Genomic DNA, 21,022 nt, shown 5'->3' on the forward strand with positions numbered 1-21,022 from the left:
TATTCTTTAATTAGAAAAATGTCATTCTTTATTATTACTAATAGTTGAGATGCTTACAATAATCTTTTACGAATTTCAAAAATAAATCCTTTCATTCTTATCGAGTATTCCATTTGTACATTTCGTACAACATTAACAACGTTATATAGATACATATTACAAACGTAAATATTTTATTCAATGTCATCCCAATCACAGAAATTTAAGTCACTTTCGGAAAGTTCAAGTAACTGTTTAGCTTCGTCCGGCGTTGCAGGAAAATCGTTTTCTAGCAAGACATTCTGTGTTGCATTTTCATTACTTTGTACAATTGTTTCATCAGTCGTGCGTTGATGTTGTTCGCTACTTTTACAGAAATCTAATACTGTTTGTTTCGTATTTAATGTATGTTTTGTAATACTTATATCATTCAGAGAAAGATTCTGATCGAGCCCAGCTTCGTTTAACACGTTTATCTTCTTTTGGAGTAATGGCCATAAATAATCGTCTGCCGTTTGTTTTGCAACTAAATACCGAATAACAACAGTTTTATTTTGACCAATTCTGTGTACTCTGTCCTCTGCCTGGCACAATATCTGTAAAAATATTTGTTTAATAGAATTGAATCGTTCAAACGATTATTTTTTTAAAATAATAGAAATAATAGTACCCCAGGATTCCAAAACAGTTCTGCAAAAACTACAAGTTGCGCAGCTGTTAATGTAATTCCGGAATTTGCTGCTGTAATTGACAGAATCGCTACCAAGTAATCATCGCTACTTTGAAATTGATCAATTTGTTCCTTTCTATATTCAGAATTTGTTCTACCATCGATTCTGATGTATCTGAAATATGTAAACATTTTTTAAGCGAATAAGCTTGGTAGTTGCAGTTACTATATGAAGAGATAATATAATTACTTTATATTCATAGATTGTACACATTCAGAAATGGCATCTAGGATATTTTTGTGGTGAGCGAAGATTAGAAACTTTTGTTTGTCTTTTAAAAGTTTTAAAACGTAGTCGCTGGAACATCGTTAAAATAAACGTTAAAAAAGATAATAAGCATTTGCAGTAGAATTTTATAAACAAAAATGGAACATACCATATAGCTTTTTGTTTGGCGAAACTGGATTCATTATAGTACTGTATAAGAGCATTATGCCTTTCCCTACCATTTAAAACTTTTTTTTCCATCTGCTTTGAAGCCTCTACCATTTCCTTAGCACTAGCTTTTATTAAATCTGGATCTAGTACAATGATTTCCCTAATATTTAAAGAAGCAATAAATATAAACGCGAATTCATGTTTGCACGCGCTAAAATAAATCGATGTAAATAGATTTATTCTTAACCTGGTTTTTGCTGGTAATTCATGCAATACATCAGTTTTCAGTCTTCGAAGTACACAGGTGTGTTTTAACAACAATTGCAATTCTTGCATATTTGATGATCCTGTAAAATCCCATCCAAATGAATTCTTTTCGCCCGCACAGTACCGAATTCCGTATTCTTGATATCTGTATACAAATAACTTATAATCCTTTTGTACTTATATATATGTTTATCTTGTGTAATACATATTTTACATTACCCCATGAAATTTGGTATTATAAAGTTTATTTGTGTATACAGTTCTATAGGCCTTGATAAAGCAGGTGTTCCAGTAAGTAAAATAACATGGCATGCTTCCGAAACTATACATTGTACAGCCTTGTATCTGCTAGTTTTAAAACTCTTTAAGACATGCGACTCATCCTACGAACATATTTTATTATCTACATGAAATGTGCAATTTAAAGGAACCGACATATTTATTTAAAAATAATTTATACTACGATATTTACCAGAATAACAAAGCCAAACATTCGAGATTCAAATGCATCTACGTGTCGCGCTAGAAGGTCGTAAGACGTGATAATAATCTTACTATCGTTGCAAAAGTCTTTTATATTTGTAAAATGATGGATATATTGTGCAGGAACAGATGGCAAAAATGTATATATTGCTTCTGCCCATTGATACCTAAATATAAAAAATCAAATTTAGTAAATGATTCACCCCGTATATTTACAAATAATTGTACGCTTTTTTTAAAGAACCTGACTGAAGATGGTACAACAATGAGAAGAGGCCAATCTTTTCTAAAATAATGTGCAATGCCTAATGCTTGAATAGTTTTCCCTAGACCCATATCATCAGCAAACATACAGCGACCGCCTTTAGATATTCCATAACTAACAAAAGGAAGGACATACATATTCTAAACTATAAAAAAATGATGCAAGAATATTGACGAATATTAGTAAATAATTAAATTTACCAAATTCCTTCGCGTTGAAAGGGCATTAATTGATTCAATAAATGAGGATCAATATCTGACAAATCAATGTTTGCAGCTGTTTTATCCAAAGTGTTGATTTTCCTAAATACCTAGAAGAAACCAATTTTAAGACATCCAAATTGCTTAATAAATAATCATATTTAAATGTAATACTTGAAGAATTTTGTTCGGCAGTCCTATTATTTGTATATCAGACTTGAATTGAACAACTTTTTCCATTAAACTTTCATAATCTCTTAAATGAAAACTCCATGTTTTAGATTTTGAATCTGAAATAAGAAAACGATATAGATGTTATTAATTTTATACAGTGTGTTTCAATTTTATGTATGAAAGTAAGGATATACCATATGATTTGCTTGGAATTGTCTTAAATGCTTCGATAAGTGGAGGAAAATACGACGACGTTTCAAGCACAAGTCTTTCTTCGCTTATCATGTAACATTTTCCTGTTACGCGTGATTTTTGCCCAAAAAAAGTTTTCGAGTCAATTGGGTTAAACCGATCCTTTTGTTTATTGAATTTTGTGTTGCTTTTAAAGGAATTGTTTTTAAAATTTTTTCCGAAACTACTATTATTTCCTTTATGTTGAAAACGCTCAGCAGCATTAGCTGGTTTGTTTCCATTATTTAAAATAGTAGCAGACGTAATACTGCTTTCTATTTTTGTTATGTTAGGAGATGAACAGGTTTTTATTTGAGTTTGTTTCTTACGCTGCAAAGCTAGTAAACGCTTTTGTTCTATTTCTGCCTGAGAATAACTCATGCCTATACCTGTTGTATAGCAAACACTACGTTTCTTTTTCATGAAATACTATGCAACCAATACTGTAAATACAGATTAAAACTAACAATTTTTCCATTGCCCAACAACCTTCTTTGGTTGTTTATTTTGTTTTACGCGAAACAATATTTCTCCAATAATATACACATCCATCTACATTTTATAATTTTGTTGGGCACTGAACCACATTGCATCGTCCTTCCACGAGAAGGCACAGCGTATTTACATCCCCCGCCCCTGTTGCAGTCCGCTGACTCACAGGTATTGGTCGAAAACGATGACGAAGTCGATGACAGCCAATCAGCGGATTGCAGCAAGAGTGGGGATGTAAACACGTTGTATCTTCTTCTCGTGGAAGCACGGTACACAATACAATTAACATCTAGAGCCATAAATAATTACTAAATTTTAGCCAATCTATATGAATCATATATTGGTGCATTTTCAATGTTATGCGATTGATTTTACTATGCATACCGGCTCATCTAGTAACACAATTCTACGTGACATTGACGACAGTGTGTTAAACCAGATTTGGTACAATTGAGCGCATCGACGGTGACACTAGTAACGACGAACTTCCTTAGCGGTTAACGAAGGACTGTTAAACTGTTATGTGCCTGTGAATTTTGTCGTGTATTTTTATAATAGATTATAATACTACGTGAAGTTCAAATGTTTGCATGATTTAATTAAGGCTTCTTCTGTTTTTAATAGTAATTTGAATGTCTGATTTTTAATAAATCGATGTCGAATACCGAATTATCTACCATGTCAACTTCAAACGAACCTACGAAAGAAACACAACTACTGCGTACGTGTTCTATGTACATACAAAGTAATCGAGTACTAGAAATGATATAAAGTAATTAATTTGTAATATTTTAGCGGACGATCATGAATTCATTGTTCCGAAGAAAGCGATCAAAGTGCCAGCTGATATGGCAATTTGGGAAAAATCCGAAGCGTATTTTGTAAGAATTTTTATAATATATTTTTGTTATGCATTAACTATTGTCATATTATGTATACAAAGAAACACCAAAGCTTTGATGTACAAAATTCCTGTAGAAATGGTTTTGTAGGAGTATCTGGGATTTATATTGGCCTTGAATCAGTCGGTTCAAGGGAAAGCTTTGAGTGTCGAATGTTCTCAAAGCCCTATAATAGAGAATGTTATTGGACTGCTTAATGAATTGGATGAATGGATAACACAAATACCTCCGACAGAACAGCCTCAACGTTTTGGTAATAAGTCGTTTAGAATATGGCACGAAAGACTCCAACAGGTAAATATAATTGGCTTTTGTGTAGATGTTTTAAAAATTCAACGATTTGCTATATTTCAGAAAGGAGTGGAAGAACTACAAAAGATATTACCGTCAGAATTACATAGAGCAGTTCCTGAAATAGTTCATTATTTGTACGAAGGTTTTGGTAATGCTACGCGCATAGATTATGGTACAGGCCACGAAATGGCATTTCTAATGTTTTTATGCTGTATGTTTAAAATTGGTGCTTTTAAACAAGATGACAAAGTTGCTGTAGTTGTAAAGATATTTAACAGGTAATATGCTTTTCATATCACACAGGACATCTAATAATTTATATATTAAAGTAATTTTCATTTTTGGAAGATATCTTGATTTAGTACGAAGATTACAATTGACGTACAGAATGGAACCAGCAGGTAGTCATGGTGTTTGGAGCTTAGATGATTACCAATTTGTACCATTTATATGGGGAAGTGCTCAATTAATTGGTATTACTTTTTTTTTATTGTGTCGATAATTCTTATAGAAGCACAGTTGCACAAAAGAAATATTTCAGGTCACAGTCGTTTGGAACCTCGTCATTTTGTTGATCCAGGAATTATTGAATTATATAGTAAGCAATACATGTTCTTTGGCTGTATTGAGTTCATTTCAAAGGTTCGTGTACGCGTATAAGACATAGCTATGAATACAGATGATGCAATTACATTTTTTTTATTAAGTATGACAATAATCACTTTAGGTGAAGATTGGTCCATTTGCTGAACATTCAAATCAGTTGTGGAATGTCAGTGCAGTTTCGTCATGGGCAAAAGTGTGCAATGGTCTCACAAAAATGTACAAAGCTGAGGTAACGATCAGCCACTTGTAATTAATACAAGTATAGTAGCAAAATAATGTCATTTATATATGTTTAATCGTCAGGTTCTAGCAAAGTTTCCTGTTATTCAACATGTTTTGTTTGGCTCCTTATTACCGATCAAACCGGCATCCATAGCTCCTGTTGAAAGAAGACCTAATCAAGGTCAACCTACACGACCACCACCGCCGCCGCCGCCATCCAAATAACAAGATCCTACAAACGTACTTCATATTTGTTAATGTAGATTCTAACAAGCATTCGATATTTATAATAAAGTTGTACATTATGATTATGTATTATTTGTAGCACCATTAGGTTTTAAAGTGTAATTTTTACAACAGTTTGTGTTTACATGCATTATTTTAATACAACAAATTTAACCGAGATACTCGTGATTTATAACTTGTACAATAAAACATTGAAAAATTCAGAAGATACCTATCATATACCGTGATAATATAGAATTCGTTCAACGTTACTACTTTTTATACTATCTCAATGGTAACGCAACAAAAAAACTATGAAACCCACTTATTAGCGTTTGTATACAAATATATTCCTGCCAATGAAGATCTTACATTCGTGTAAACATTGTCCCACTAAGAAAGATTTATTACAAATGTATAGAAAGTATGTTACAGTAATGTTATTTTTTTTAATACTAATATATGTTATAAATTCGGAAAGATCAAGTGGTTTATACATAGACAATGGACTTAATCAAACAATGTTACATCAAGTGGCCAATTGGAGACAGAGACGAGATATCGAGCATAAATTGTTAAATATTTTTGAATTACCTACGAGACCGAAGAGAATTACACGAAGAGCTTTATTAATAAAAAGATCGGCGCCTAAATTTTTATTGAATATTTATAGAAACGTTTTTCCCAATGAAAACGAATCGATTCGGGACCAAAATGAAAACACGGAAGAATTCAATTTAAGTGATTATGATATCAATATTATCGATCAAAGCGATTTAATTATGACTTTTGGTGCCCACAATCCACATTCAGGCAATGCATCGAAAACTAATCGTGGAAAAAGAATCTGGTTCGACGTGTCGGAAATTCCGCGAGGGAAACATATCATTGCAGCTGAACTACGTTTGTATCAAAGTTTGAATAAAAATGTTGAATCCAATAAAACTTACACAGTAGCATTATACAGAGTAGCACGAATACAAAATGGTAGGCGAATTAAACATTACATAAATTCAGCTAATACTACGATAGATAAGGAAGGCTGGATAACATTAAATGTTAGTACAGCCCTAAATTTTTGGGTCAAGTACCCGAAAGAGAATCGTGGTTTATTTTTAGTAATACATCATGCTGATTATACAGGACACATTATGAGACCAGATGATATAGGCATTGTAGGTGTTTTGGGAATTCCAGACAAACAACCATTCATGGTTAGCTTTTTTAAAAATTCTGGCAAACGTAAGAAACGTGAAATAACTTCCAGACAAAGAAACCATGATTTTAGTAGTATAAACGTCCAGAACAATCCTTATATTGATCTTATTGGTCAAAAGAAAAGAAATGCATGTACCATTAAAACTTTGTATGTAAATTTTAAAGATCTTCAATGGCAAGATTGGATCATAGTACCAGAAGGGTACAATGCTTATTACTGCAGTGGAGAATGCAATTTTCCACTAAACATTCACATGAATGCAACTAATCATGCTATTGTACAAACTTTAGTACATCTCAAAAAACCAAATGAAATACCAAAACCTTGTTGTGCACCTACAAAACTATCACCAATATCTGTACTTTATTTTCTTGATGACAGTAATGTAGTATTAAAAAAATACAAGAATATGGTTATCAATAGTTGTGGTTGCCATTAGATTGTATTTAGGAAATTGACAATTTTAAACTTTTTAAAAAACAGACAAGAATCATTTTACCAAATTTACTTGGAGACTGATACCCGTATTAACATATATAGTATTGTTTTAATAAAGAAAAAGATCGATATTGTTTTTAAAAACATGTATTTACGTAATAAATTTGTAATAAAATATCATAACAATAATAACGTATGTATAAAAATATTTAAAAACGCCAGCGCACGTTGTATTCTCAGTTATCATGCTGTCAAATGCTATAATTCCTTAATAAAATTTCAAAATTATTACAACTATAATTGATCATTTAGTGCTTAAAGCATAGAACGCTTTGTTCCTTGATGAACAATTCCAGTTGATATCAAGTTAGCAATTTCCTTGGATTTAAAATTTAATTCCGCGAGAATTTCTGTTGTGTGCTCGCCAGGCTCAGGAATTCTTTGATGCCCCTTTGTTTTTCCAGAACAACGTGATAATTGAGGAGCAGGTTTTGGGATTACTAAATCATTCTCTATGGTTGTAAATGTATCTCGTTCTTTGTTATGCGCATGAACAGCAGCATCCTTTAAATTTAAAAGAGGTGTTACACAAGCATCCGTGCCATCAAATATAGCGCACCACTCATCCTGGGTTTTCTGTTTGAATATAGTTTCTAATTTCGCGCGGTTTTCCTCAAATTTATCAAATTGCGGCATGTCGTTTGTTGAAAGGCCAAGTTTTTCCAAAAATATTTCGTAAAATTGTGGCTCCAGTGCTCCAACGCACATGTACTGTTTATCTTTAGTTTCATAAGTATCATAAAAATGTGATCCTGTATCCAATCTTGAAAAAATTTAGAATAAAATAGCTTTTGGTCATTTGGATTTTAAAAATGGTAAAACTTCAATGTAAAAATGCTTACATATTTTTACCACGTGGGTTTCCCCACAATCCAAGTAAATTTTGAGATCTAAAGAACCAACTGCCTAAATATGCAGATCCATCAACCATTGATGTATCCACCACTTGGCCAATATTGCTTCTGCTACGTTCGAATAATGCTAACATTATTCCAAAGGCACACATTAATCCACCACCGCCAAAATCAGCAGCCAAATTAGCCGGTGGTATTGGCTTTTGATCGTAACGTCCACATAAAGATAATAAACCTACGTATTATAAGAAGTATTACAAATGATACAGAATAAAACATAAAACATAATAGCCTTAATCATCATCAAAGTTATAGATTTGTATTACCAGATAAACCTAAATAATTAATATCATGCCCAGCCATATTTGCATAAGGTCCCTTCTGACCATATCCTGTTAATCTAGCATATATAAGCCTCTTGTTTCTTTTCATGAGATCATCTGGTCCCAAATTCATTCTTTCCATCACACCTGTTGGATTCATATTATTTTCTCAATTTAAAATAATTTTAGAATACAAACCAGTCATTATAGAATACAAACCAGCTCTGTATGGATCTATAAGTACATCGCTTTGATCGCTTAATTTTTTAAATATTTCAGCGCCATCCAGACTTTTTAAATTCAACGCTATCGATCTTTTTCCGTGACCAAGAGAGTCCGGGAGAACATGAGACCCATTAACCTGATGGTCAATCAAGATTAACATTAATTAAAAATGATTTTTTTTATAAGAAAAGAAAGAATAGCATAGAAATAATTACAATTTAATTATTAACAATAATCACAGAATATACGGTAAATTAAACAAACGAATAACATTGGTTTAACTATACCTTATCTACTTTGGTAACTGTTGCACCAAATTCTGCTAATATCATACCACAAAAAGGACCTGGTGCAAGACCAGCCAATTCTAACACTTTTATATGTTTTAGTGGCATATTTTCGATAGACAAAACTGTACTGAACCAACAAAGGATGAGATCACATTATTTAAATCGATAATTAAGTATTCACGTATCAATTAAAGAAATAAATTGTAAACAAGTTACGTGTACGGATTATCAAACATAAACATATCCAGATACACGTATTAGTTACAGTATACGCAAATAAATAATAGTCAGTTCTATAGCCCATTCATTTTTTATAAGATTGTTATTGTTACAGTTCTATATGAATACTCGCCATCGATACAATAAAATTGATATTTGTTTGTTTGTTTAATGATAAAATTATGTAGAGGTAATATTTGAACATTTATAAAATGTTTATTTTAATACTGTACGAATGTACGTAAAATTTTAATTCAGTATTCATGAGTAAATTAAAGATAAATTAAGAAAAGTTTCTGCCATTTTTAAGCAAAACTTTTGATTATTACAATCAATTTATCTTTATCATCTCTAATTTTTGTTTTTGGTTTTGAAACAAATGCCAGTGACCAATGGAAAACGTCTACTGCTATGCTATTCATTTTCTTTTTGTTATAAAGAGATTATCAATACCGAGAATTAAGCTATTTATTAAATAGATATCATTGCATTTTAAGAATATATTTTATTGTTTCTAAAGTTTTTGCTAATTATAGTTATTTTGAGTCCGACATTAGAGTCTCTAGGATAAGAATTTGCGGAATGTTGGTAAAGCTGGCATTTGTAGTATGCGAAAGATAAATATTGTTATCGTAACCTATAACATAATAAATTAAATTTTTTATAGAGAAAATCGATCACATATTCGCTAAAATGAATCCAACGGAGCCTACCAGTACCGAAGCTTTAAGGTAATTTATAGTTTTAGGGATAAAGAAATGGTATTAGAAAAGTTCTTTTGTGCTTAAATTAAGCGATTTGTACACATGTTGCAAACGTAATTTTATTGCAATATTTATTTGCTGGCCATCGATAAATTATATGCAATAATTGCTGTATGAAGATGATAATATATTGTATATTTACAGCTCAAAAATGAAAGATGTTATTGATGTCTTGGCTATGCAACGGGAAAAACGTAATACTTTGCAAAAAAGTATTACAATAAATTATACCAAGAGTACAGATAGTTTTACAGTTTCGCGATTTATTTTCGAGTGTGGTAAGTTCTCAGTATATTGTGTTTTCTGCCATAATGAGATTGCATCATAAAAAACTTGTGTTTATGGTTTTAATAATTGTAGGCTTGAAGCTCGAAGCTCATCCGTTAACTATTGCCACAGCTGCAACTTTATATCACAGGTTTATAAAAGAGGCTGCTCCAGGAGGTTACGACAATTATGTAAATAAATTGTTAATATTATTCATTGAAATTATATAGTTTTTATCGTTAATATTTATGTAAATCTATGTTTTAGCTAATTGCTGCCACATGCCTTTATTTAGCAGGGAAAGTAAAGGATGACAATCTGAAAATAAGGGATGTAATGAATGTGTCTTATAGTACTCTACACAGAGGATCACAACCATTAGAATTAGGTGATCAGTATTGGAGTATGAGGGATGCAATTGTTCAAGCAGAACTCTTAATTATGCGAATGCTAAAGTTTCAAGTAACTCCTGTGCATCCGCACAAAGTAATTATTAATATATAATGTTTTGTATGATTTTAAACAACAATCGTATTTGTATAAGATACTGAAACTTTATATTTTCAGTACATGTTGCACTATTTACGGTCTTTGCAAGCATGGTTTGGAGAAGAGGAATGGTCTAAATATCCTGTTGCAAAGACTAGTATGGCGCTGTTGCAAGATTTTCATCATTCCCCGGCTATACTCGATTACCCGCCAAATTTAGTAGCGATTGCTTGTATTAATTTGTCTTTACAGATTTATGGTGTAGTAGTGCCATTAATGGATGAATGCGATCAACAGCCTTGGTTTAATGTAAGAGTTTAAAATCTTAACAAAATTCCCAATTCTTATGAATTTTCCGTAAATCTAACTTGCAATATCTTGGTTGCTTTCAGGTTTTTTGCAAGGAATTAACGAGAGATAAGCTTTGGGAAATAATGGAGAAGGTTATGGCCGCGTACGACGAAGAACCCGAAACTAGGGACAACTGATGCATTTTAATCCATTCTTAATGTATAAAACATTCAGATCCATTGTATATTGGCACAGTTCTGGCATTCCTCTCATTAAAACTGATAACAGCAGAGTACAAAAATAAATCAAGATTACCATTGAAATACAATATTCTTGATTCTATGTTTTGTATTCCCTTCGTGTCGCCGGCGCGTTTTTTAAAGTAACGAATGTATTACTAAGAATATAAACAATTTATAGCTTTATTAACAGGCTTTTCAACATTCATACTACCTATTGGTATCCCTTACACAGTTCTGTATCTCAATTTCATGTTTTAAAAAATATATCACCCTCTATGTCGATATTCTCCTATTCTTTAATCGAGTTTGATGATTAAAGCAAAATGGAGGCCAACAGACAAACATAGTACAGGATGTTTTGAAGTGTTATGAGTTTATCAAGACGACATTCAATTATATTGTAATTTTATTAAAATAAAGTGTTTAATTCTAATAACGCGAATACCCCGTATACAATATTTCGATCGATTTTTAATACACGTTAGACAATAACCATCTTTAAGTTTATAGAAATATTATTCATACCATTTGTTATTTAAAACAAATATCAACTATAGAAGTAACGGATTAAATGCGCTAATAATATCTATGAACGTATTTAATTGATTATGCGAAAGGTGTTCTTGTGCCCTAATAAAGTTCAAGTTTCGACACGCGTGAAGTTAGTCATTAGAAGTTCACTATTGTTACAGTCAAATGTGTATATATGTATGATAAACATTATTTTCGTTTGATTATAAAAAACGGTATTAATTTTTTATAATTTAATGTCAACAAAGATCCTGCTACACGTTGTGTTTATTTCGTGTCGTCGTAAATACACGTTTGATTCATAAGAACGCAGAACATGCCATTATTACGCGGTGAATATTTACTAGGTGCGTGCGTGAAAAATTTGAAATAATTCTATAAAGCTTTAATGACAGTTTATAAAATTACCACGATGGAGCAAATGGAGATACCTTTGCTGTTGAAAAAAGAACGAGACGAATTCGACGTCGAAGACACCGACGATGACACTAGTCTCGAAGATATTAATAATCTTTTGTCAATATCGTTACCTTCCCTTTCAGCGAACAAATTACATTTACCCACCGATCCGAACGATGAATTTCTTCGACTGACTACCACGGCATGTTTTCTATTTCGTATAAATGAATAATCACTTAAAAGTATTGAACTTTAAACAGAAACGTTTGGTTGTTCGTAAATGTTGACATTTAAAAATTGTTTACAGTTTGTTATCGATGAATTGATCGTTGTTATATATTCAAGTAGCTAGGATTTGTTTAATTTTACGTATATAATTTCAACGAATTGTTTGTGTTGCAGGTTCGTGCAGTGTATTTTTCATATCTTCACAAATGTTTGCTCACCAATTACATTCTTTGCTACAAAGAGAAGAATAAAGATATACCATGCGATCATTTAAAGAAATGCGCGGATCAAATGGAATTGTATGCAGTTCGATCGTCTTTGGAAGCCACTTTGTATAGACAGAATATGTTAAAATTGGTAAGTATTTGTCGGTATTGTCTTAGGTTTAATAAACTGATTAGTGATTGAAATTGTTGAAATAGTTAAAGATGCTTGCAGATTTCAGATGTAAAGTCTCATACCATAGAGAAGAAAGCCTTTAAGAAATTAGTAATATTTTTAGAAGCCCCGCCGACTAAAGTAGATGTTGGTGTTCAGACAATTAATTCGTGGGCGGAATTAGAGAGAGCTGATAATATTCAAAGTATTTGTATTACATCTAATTGCGAGGAATTGTCTTCGGAGATACAGGCATCTCCTATAAAAAAAGAAGAGGATGCAACAGATATCACTCAAACACAAAATGCGACTCCTGAAATTTCTGGTTACAGCGATACAGCTTCGCCAACTGTGAATTCCACATGCTTTGAAGACATAGAGCACAGTAAATTAAAGAATGAATCGGAAGAGGTCACTAATAAAATGGAAATCGACGAAGAAATGACAAACGAAGATTGCAATATTTTCAGTTGTTCGCAGAACGATTCTGATACTCAGATTGTACAGAACCAATCAAATATTCAAAACGACGATGAAAATTCTCAAGACTCGCTTTTACAACACATGGAAGATATGTTTTGCGATAGCGACGACAGTAGCGATCTCATGACGTTAATAGAAAAACATTCGGGCGTTAGTAAAGCTAATGTGGATAAAGAGATTAATAAAATATGTTTAGAATCAGATTCTCTTCTTCCACATAATTCCAATGGCAGTATTAACATATCTGAAAGCAATAACAGTACAAAGCTCAATCCTGTTAAAAACAATACTGTGAAACCGTCGCTGAACATTAGTACAGGGAAGTATAGTTTTAGTTACTATAAAGAGATGAAAAACAGAGAAGCTAATAAATTGGTGGCAGAAGTCGAAACGCCCGAGACTAAACAGAAACGCAGAGCAAATAGTATTTGGTTCGTTGAACGCGTATATCAGGTATCGAAATTGAAGGCAAAGATGACAGAATTATCTTTGAACAATTATAGAAGACACGGGCGAATAAAAAAAAGATTTATCGAATTATTCGGGGAATCTGACGACGAGGAAATGATGCCAGATTCACCGATTTGTATCGAAGAACACTTAACCGCATGCAAGGAGAGGATAGCACCATGGATCGTAAAACATCTGATGCCATTCTATAAGAAGCGTAGAATCAAAGACAGGCAACTGTTTAAAGTAGTTGCAAAACACATAGCCGATATGCTCATTATCGAGAACACATTTCCCGGTGGGTGTCTAATAAAATGTCGTACTAATGCTTACAATTAACATAGATATCTCTCCATCCAATAATACTCTTTATTTTTATTTTCCAGAGCAAGACTGCGTGAGTAAATATATAGAAACATACTTTAAAAATAAAAAATTCATTAGAACTAAACAGGACGTATACTTATAAATTACATAGTTATTTTGATCGATCAAAGAGCGATAAGTATTTCTATCGCCGTACTTATTTAGACTTTTAAAAATTTCGAATACTGAATTACACGAAGAGCGAAACTGTACATATTATTTTAAAGAGAGGAGAACGCAATAAAGAAGTACGTTAAATGTTGATTATCCAAAGTATGTATACAAAAGGAATGCAGTATGAATGGGAAAGCACGGTGAAGTATCTTCCATTATAGCAATTTTTTTCCGAAGAACGATATAAAATTTGTTTGCATAAAAATCACATAAAAACAATATATTCTGAACGGTCGGTGCTGCTTCTTCGTTCAATAAGTTCCTTATATATTCCTTTTAAACGAAGTAGAAATTCTTATTATGATTTTTCTATCAAACATCGAAGCTTTAAAGTAGTATGTAAGTCACAGTCTCAATTTTGTTATGCTTATTATTTATATTGATATATAATACTCCTATCTATATGTGGGTGTATATGCATGCGCATAAACGCACACGTAAATGTATGTACACTAGTGTAACGAAATATACTTAATGAAAGTTATACAAACTATAACTTAAAGAAAAAACGGTAAAATAGTTTAATCTATGCCCTGTACATAGTCCCTTTGATAATTACGAACTTTTAAAGTGTTGCTTATGATATAAATTTAAAGAACATAAAAACACAATATACAAGTTATTAATTTTACTGTTGATTTCGGTACAATAGCAATCTTATTCCTGTATCCTATTCTCACAATAAAATAAGAAGTATATAACAAGAAGATTTAAAATGCCTTAGTTTTATATACTTTATGATTAACAAAGAATGAATTATCTTCGGTAGATTTTAGACTTTTTAACATTTTCTTTTTTTTCGTGTAGAGAATATCAAATTATGAACAGTTTTTAAGAGATTTACCTCCGTTTTAAACTCAATTCACCTTATTTACCTAGTTGCAATAGCATTTGTTTACAAATAAATTTATATATGATACTTACAAGTTATCCAGTAAAAAACTTTAATAGTAAACGATGAATTTTTTACTTTATTTTATGTTTTAGATGTCAAAATATATTTCTGTGACGATAACTACAAATATATAAAGAATCTTACCCCAGCTACTTTAAAAAAGCAGAAGAGCTAATTATTATATTTTTTCTACCGAACAACTTGTAGGTAAATTAGCTTTTGTCTTGATATTTCATTTTTAAGCCATATTTTTGAAATTCACGAATTTCGTATATTTATATATTAATTGAACCGTTGTATACAATTGTTATTCTGCGATCTCTGAAAGTGATAAACATCAAATTATAAATTTTTCATAGAAAGCCAATATTAATAAAATATTATCGAACGAAACTAAAAAAAACGAAACACGAAAAAGAAATTTTTCTATTACTCTGCAGCGACTGATAATAACATTTAAGTAAGATCCTTCCGAATGTCTAATACACATATTCAAAACCCAAGTACTTTCACAAACAATTATTTTAATTAGACATCACAGCATTAAAAGCTCGATTAAATATTTGTATAAATATAGAAGGATCTTATAAAAATTTTCGAATAAATTGTTAACATGACTTTAAATATCGAAGGTGGGGAGGAAAATATACTTGCGACAAGTCTTATTGTAACTTATGTATTACGTATTTTTCCAGGTACGTAGTTCTTGTCTATTACAGGTTCTTGCAAAAACATGTGCAAACATCGTTCGTTCTGTGCTAATGGATGTCCTGCTATTCTGAAATATCAATGGAATATTTTTCTACCTCTAACACACTTCTATACAATTTCGTATAATGAGAAAATCATTTGATCGAACGTACTTTATATTACACCAATGATTATTTTATTATACGTACTTATTAACAAATTCTTCTAAGCCTTTCCTTCGATCTTCGATAAAATCTTCTTCAAAAATACCATCATCCCCTCGAAAAGGCATCTGACGTTTCCAAGCCTTTCCTGGTAACGGAGGCACTACAATCTGAACGTAAAAAAAATAATATTAATATGTTAATTATCATGAGCTTAAAATAATGATAAACTTGTAACGCATATAATTTATTAACTGACCTTGCTATCTCTTTCTAGTTCATTCCTTAGCCATTCGAAGTCACTATATCTTCTTCTTACTGTGGAATCTTTCACTTTGAAGACTGGAAGATTTGTCTGGAAAGAAATATGATCTAGTATAATCATTCATTTTGGAACTTGTTACTTTTTGGTTTACTTTTCATTCGTTACAGATATATGTTCCATTTATTTTAAGATCAATGATTCATCTATACAGTAATGCATGTAAGCTCTTATACAGAATTCTTAATACCAAAATTCATATCTTAAAACATTTAAACTGCAACACATCAGATGCAAAGTTGATCAAATGTATCATCCGTTTTTTTTTTTTCAAGTTTTAAATAATATTTCACGCGCGTTAATCTAAGTTCAATAAGTGGACCCAGCAGCACATGCATTTTTGTATCTGTTTGTTTTTTATCACTAAAAGTAAGATAGCAGACACAGCCCATGATACACATGATTGGCGTGCATAACGAAATTATTGCTACAGTCATCATCATTGTCGTAACTATTATTATTTTCTTATTGCAGGGGAAAATACATTTAGCACGAAAAATATGCCGCTTTTACGAGTTACCATAAATTCGAAATTAACAATGCTGCGATCGAGCACTAGCATCGGCTGCAATGCAGGATTTTTTCCCATAAAGAAGACAATCGCAAATTACAAGAAGGTTAAACAAACAAGGCAGAGATTCGTGTGAATTCGTTAAATCGTGGACAACGAAAGTCTACGAGAGTTTACGTTGGATTACAAGCGGCAAAAGGAGATGATCGTGAAACGAAAATAATTTGAGAAGATACGGCGTGTTCGACGAGGAGGAATATCCTATGAAGATGGCTTTTAACTCACCCTCATGCGAACCTCGTAATCGGTATACCGTTTCTTGCCGACGCCGTGTGTGATTGGATTAATCACGTCAATCTCGAGGAAATTTGCAGGCGCTGCATAAGCGTCGTCCAGGGTCTGTTTTTTAACATTTAAACGGCGTGTCGCGTCTACCGTTGTATCCGCCATACTTTACGATTACAAACCGAATAAATCACTTAAAAGCCAGTTGGAAACTAAATCCAACACGATAGATAACGAAAGTTCGTCAAATGACAGCGGTGAGAAACTTGACACAATTCGTTCTCATGTGTTACGTCCGTGGTCATGGTGCAAGCAAGCGGAGATAGAAAGGAAACTTACAACCGTCCCACTGCGTACACGCATTGTCCAAGAGGCAGTCGTCGGCGGTTAATTTATTGCATTTCATCAATATTTTCAGAAATTTAATCAAACTCTTTTATTTATTTCTCGACAACGTCAAATCACTACAAAGAATGTACGCACACGCAGTTAGAACGGGCTTGAAACGAGCAGTGTAGATAAAGTGCAAACGTATTAAATGGCTATTCAACGTCGACTCTAGTCATTGTACATTTTATGAAAGGAACGGTGCTATTTAAAATATTTAAAAATTGATTATATATCAGTCCTGGAGTTAGTGGTGATATATGCCTGTAACGGGACAAATAATGATACACTGGGACGGTACAAGCTTCTGTGGAAATAATGATCGATTCGTAACAACGTATCTTTAAAAATATAATTCCGAAAGTAACAAGTAACGAATCGTAGTATGTATCATAAAAGATCACGTGCCCGAATATGTGTAACAGAAATCCATACATTGAATTGCATAACTACACGTACTCGATTATGATTAATCGCCACGTGAGTTTTTTGATAGATACTCTTGCACTTGAGGATTTTTAAAGAAACCATATTGATATTTTCGTAACAATCGTCGTGTATACAAGATATTAATCCAGATATGGTAAAATAGCAAAGATAGAGAGCTTATAATGGGGTAAGTGACCTTGACCGGTCAATGTTTCTTTTATTTTGACCCACTGCGTTACCATATGATAATTGCAATCAGGGTGTTTTTACCGACCGAACGAAAATATCGATGCGTGTGCATACAGTAGCACAGACGAGGTGTACGTGTAGATCTCACACCTTATGAACTTTCGTGGCCCACTGTCACACCGACCTAAATATTGAGAGGTGATTTTAACGCCCTCTTCTCATGGATGGCGGTCAGTTGAGAAACTATTCATTGATGGGCAGACAGCTGTAGTGTATACGTAAGTACGTGTGAATTGACTATGGAAGGGATTAAAATTCATTTCTGAATCTATTGGTAACCCATTTCGGGACCCCATAAAAATGGTGCCAAAAAATCAATTGGGTGAAAGATCTACCTCTATACTTCGTCTGTAACGATACTCTTGAATCTTTGATGAATCAATGAGAATTAAAACTAACCTAGCGAAGAAGTTCTATATTTATGATGATCTATGCAAAGCGGATCGCAGCCAATTTGCTAATATTATTCAGTTTTTAATTAATAATTGCATTACCCAGCTAAGAGTGATACGATTATTAATTAAACGGTAATTAATATTACCCAGGTCTCACCACGTGGAGGTTGCTGCGAATGGAGACCCGCTCTAACCGATTCCCAACCACCCTCCATTAATAAAGATCTTTTGTGACCAGTGATCGATGATACAAGAAGCAATAAACGAAAGTGCAACCAATGAAAGATGCATAACCAACAGAGAGAGAGTTAAAAGAATTTTCAAAAGAATTTGTCTTCAAATAAAAATAACCTGCCTAACATAATGGTTAACCAAACACCTGCCTAAGTATAAATCTAAATTCGTTTATTATATCAAGAAACAATTCTAAATTCGCAGCCATTAGCTCTGTGTCACCCATGAAGAATAACTTTTCTATCGTGGGTGACACCGATTACCAGGTCTCACCACGAGGAGGTTGCTGCGAATGGAGACCCGAAGGGAGATAAATGGAATCAAAGTTCCATCGATCTCCCTTTTAGCTAAGCTTAGCTGGATCACTAAACTAGAGAGATAGAAGTAAGCAATGTTCCTTCGATCTTCTAGTTTAGTTGTACCAAGTAATTATTTTGTTTGAAAAGGGGTGAAGCTATATCGTGGGATACGCGACGCGACGCGACGCTGAACCGTGCCGCAGATCTTCGGATCGAATCAACACTGCCCTTGGTAGATTGATTCCTATTTCTAGCAATCGATCCATCATGGGTAGGCGACTAGATCTTTCGGACAAACCGGACGGCCGATCACATGTTTCGATCGATGAAACAGCGGTGATCGAAGCTAGGAACCAGAGAACGAGTCGAGAGAAGCTACTTGTTAAATAATTACTTGGCAATATTGGGAGACGCGTACAATAGGGACTTAAAATTAACGTCGAAGCTCGAGTCTGGTCAAGTTAAAACGAAAATTCGGACGATAGAAGGAAACAAAGTTCCTTGGATGTTATGATTTGGTTGTACCAAGCAATTATTTGGTTAAAAAGTGGGACGAAGTTAAATTCGAGGGACACGCGACGCGTCGCGACGCTGAACCGTGCAGCGGATCCGAGGATCGAACCTACTGCCCTTGCTAACTAGATCTCTATGGGATAATGGACGGCTGCGACTCCGAATCTAAGGTCTCCATTGCTCCAACGCAACCCGCCGGGAGCCCGAAGGACCCGACTCAAGTTGTCTGACATAGAGAGAGTACCTCTGTTTCAGTGTCGACTTCCGCTGGAAGGTATGCGATTCCGCAGGATACGGAATCTCCACACCTTCCAGCAGAGTACCATTTTCCCTGGTTCTAGCTACCTAAGGGAAGGCGATTTGATCTTTCGGACCAGATACACAGCCGATCACACGTTTCAATCGATGAAACAGCGGTGATCGAAGCTAGGAACGAGGGAACGAGCGAGAGAGAAGCTACTTATTGAATAATTGCTTGGTAGAGCGCGGATACACGTATAATAAAGAAGGCTTCGGCGTTCATTTTAATACTTGCGACGAAGCTTAAGACTAATCAACTTGGAATTAAAAATCCCACCGACGATTGTGGGCGTTCTCCCTCGATTAATCTAAATGTTGAACTGAAATCAGAACTAATGTTTGTATTAGTGAAATATGGTAATAAATTTAATATACACTTAAAAATGATCTATCACCTAGCTAAAGGAAATTGAACAAAGTATATTGACAATGTGTTACAAGAATTTAAGCTGAAACGTAAAACTGAAAATCTTCTATCGATCGGAGTCATCGAAACGAATATGGTATGCCCATCGTGTTATAAATATCGAAACGAACATTCTCATATTGATCAGAGTCGTCGATACGAATATGGATATGTGCATCGACACAATGTTATAGATATCGAAACAACCATTCGTTGATGAAAGAAACTTGGATCGAGGCACCGATTTCAATCAACCCCAAACAATCAAACGAAATGGAAGAATCGAACAAAGTACCTCCGCAGAATATTACGCGAATTCGAGCAAGATCGTAAGAATAACAATTCACGAAATTGTATAGAAACAAATGTAGTATACGATGGAAGACAATATTACATTATTATATCCTGAAATATTACACATATCAAAGCAATAACATAAATTCGACGAACAATGTACAAGTAGAAACAGAGAAAAATGACATACATAATAACCAAATACAAATCAGATAGATAAATACAGTTGAATTCACATCGAACAAACAAATAAAAATAATAAAATATAGATGAGTGGAGTGGACTTACTACTTGTTGTCAGAACACGGGATAGTTACCACTGGAACAGCTGTAAAGTAAGAAAATATTCATATTATAGCAACAGCAGTTAGACAAGCAGGGCAAAATCAGTTCATTTAAGCGAAATTGGTATCAAACGATAGAATAGAAGAGGGGAGAGAAGTTTTAAACAGTTCTTACCGTTGGTCATCACGGTCCGGCACTGGTCAGTAGTGGTCAGCTCTGGTCAGT

General features: G+C 33.2%; 7 protein-coding genes across 8 annotated transcripts; 4 read left to right on the forward strand and 3 right to left on the reverse strand.

Moving 5' to 3' along the window:
- Window positions 1-126: 126 nt before the first annotated feature.
- Window positions 127-3,300, reverse strand: LOC122398350 (SWI/SNF-related matrix-associated actin-dependent regulator of chromatin subfamily A-like protein 1). Its single transcript, XM_043398113.1, has 11 exons — window positions 2,672-3,300; window positions 2,478-2,593; window positions 2,304-2,413; window positions 2,083-2,217; window positions 1,828-2,005; window positions 1,575-1,738; window positions 1,336-1,500; window positions 1,087-1,248; window positions 900-1,007; window positions 650-824; window positions 127-575 (listed from the first exon to the last, which is right to left on the reverse strand). Exons 1-11 carry the CDS (start codon window positions 3,129-3,131, stop codon window positions 174-176), a joined length of 2,175 nt encoding a protein of 724 aa, XP_043254048.1. The 5' UTR covers window positions 3,132-3,300; the 3' UTR covers window positions 127-173.
- A 143-nt stretch (window positions 3,301-3,443) lies between these two features.
- Window positions 3,444-5,736, forward strand: LOC122398378 (serine/threonine-protein phosphatase 2A activator-like). The gene is made up of 8 exons (XM_043398171.1): window positions 3,444-3,921; window positions 3,996-4,081; window positions 4,193-4,396; window positions 4,457-4,674; window positions 4,745-4,869; window positions 4,938-5,038; window positions 5,124-5,231; window positions 5,306-5,736. Exons 1-8 carry the CDS (start codon window positions 3,855-3,857, stop codon window positions 5,447-5,449), a joined length of 1,053 nt encoding a protein of 350 aa, XP_043254106.1. The 5' UTR covers window positions 3,444-3,854; the 3' UTR covers window positions 5,450-5,736.
- A 150-nt stretch (window positions 5,737-5,886) lies between these two features.
- On the forward strand, window positions 5,887-7,107 carry LOC122398445 (protein 60A-like). Its single transcript, XM_043398289.1, has one exon. It carries the CDS (start codon window positions 5,887-5,889, stop codon window positions 7,105-7,107), a length of 1,221 nt encoding a protein of 406 aa, XP_043254224.1.
- A 210-nt stretch (window positions 7,108-7,317) lies between these two features.
- Window positions 7,318-9,158, reverse strand: LOC122398377 (alpha-methylacyl-CoA racemase). Its single transcript, XM_043398170.1, has 5 exons — window positions 8,856-9,158; window positions 8,563-8,704; window positions 8,347-8,490; window positions 8,009-8,255; window positions 7,318-7,929 (listed from the first exon to the last, which is right to left on the reverse strand). The coding sequence occupies exons 1-5, from the start codon at window positions 8,961-8,963 to the stop codon at window positions 7,422-7,424; spliced, it is 1,149 nt and encodes a 382-aa protein (XP_043254105.1). The 5' UTR covers window positions 8,964-9,158; the 3' UTR covers window positions 7,318-7,421.
- A 75-nt stretch (window positions 9,159-9,233) lies between these two features.
- Window positions 9,234-11,500, forward strand: LOC122398388 (cyclin-Q). Its single transcript, XM_043398188.1, has 7 exons — window positions 9,234-9,267; window positions 9,745-9,808; window positions 9,986-10,119; window positions 10,202-10,299; window positions 10,376-10,594; window positions 10,676-10,906; window positions 10,990-11,500. The coding sequence occupies exons 1-7, from the start codon at window positions 9,249-9,251 to the stop codon at window positions 11,083-11,085; spliced, it is 861 nt and encodes a 286-aa protein (XP_043254123.1). The 5' UTR covers window positions 9,234-9,248; the 3' UTR covers window positions 11,086-11,500.
- A 306-nt stretch (window positions 11,501-11,806) lies between these two features.
- On the forward strand, window positions 11,807-14,463 carry LOC122398364. Its single transcript, XM_043398146.1, has 4 exons — window positions 11,807-12,262; window positions 12,463-12,645; window positions 12,727-13,897; window positions 13,986-14,463. The coding sequence occupies exons 1-4, from the start codon at window positions 12,050-12,052 to the stop codon at window positions 14,066-14,068; spliced, it is 1,650 nt and encodes a 549-aa protein (XP_043254081.1). The 5' UTR covers window positions 11,807-12,049; the 3' UTR covers window positions 14,069-14,463.
- A 792-nt stretch (window positions 14,464-15,255) lies between these two features.
- LOC122398405 (sorting nexin-12) lies at window positions 15,256-17,420 on the reverse strand. 2 transcript variants are annotated; one of them, XM_043398213.1, is made up of 5 exons: window positions 17,007-17,420; window positions 16,148-16,243; window positions 15,934-16,058; window positions 15,689-15,812; window positions 15,256-15,355 (listed from the first exon to the last, which is right to left on the reverse strand). In XM_043398213.1, the coding sequence occupies exons 1-4, from the start codon at window positions 17,169-17,171 to the stop codon at window positions 15,707-15,709; spliced, it is 492 nt and encodes a 163-aa protein (XP_043254148.1). In that variant the 5' UTR covers window positions 17,172-17,420; the 3' UTR covers window positions 15,256-15,355; window positions 15,689-15,706. The 2 variants fall into 2 exon arrangements, with proteins under 2 accessions (XP_043254148.1, XP_043254147.1); XM_043398212.1 differs by having other exon boundaries at window positions 15,332-15,812; window positions 17,007-17,415.
- Between the last annotated feature and the right edge of the window lie 3,602 nt (window positions 17,421-21,022).

Source organism: Colletes gigas, unplaced genomic scaffold, assembly GCF_013123115.1.
Source record: "Colletes gigas isolate AHSC1104 unplaced genomic scaffold, ASM1312311v1 Colletes_gigas_Sc00011, whole genome shotgun sequence".
Classification (NCBI taxonomy): Eukaryota; Metazoa; Arthropoda; class Insecta; order Hymenoptera; family Colletidae; genus Colletes; species Colletes gigas.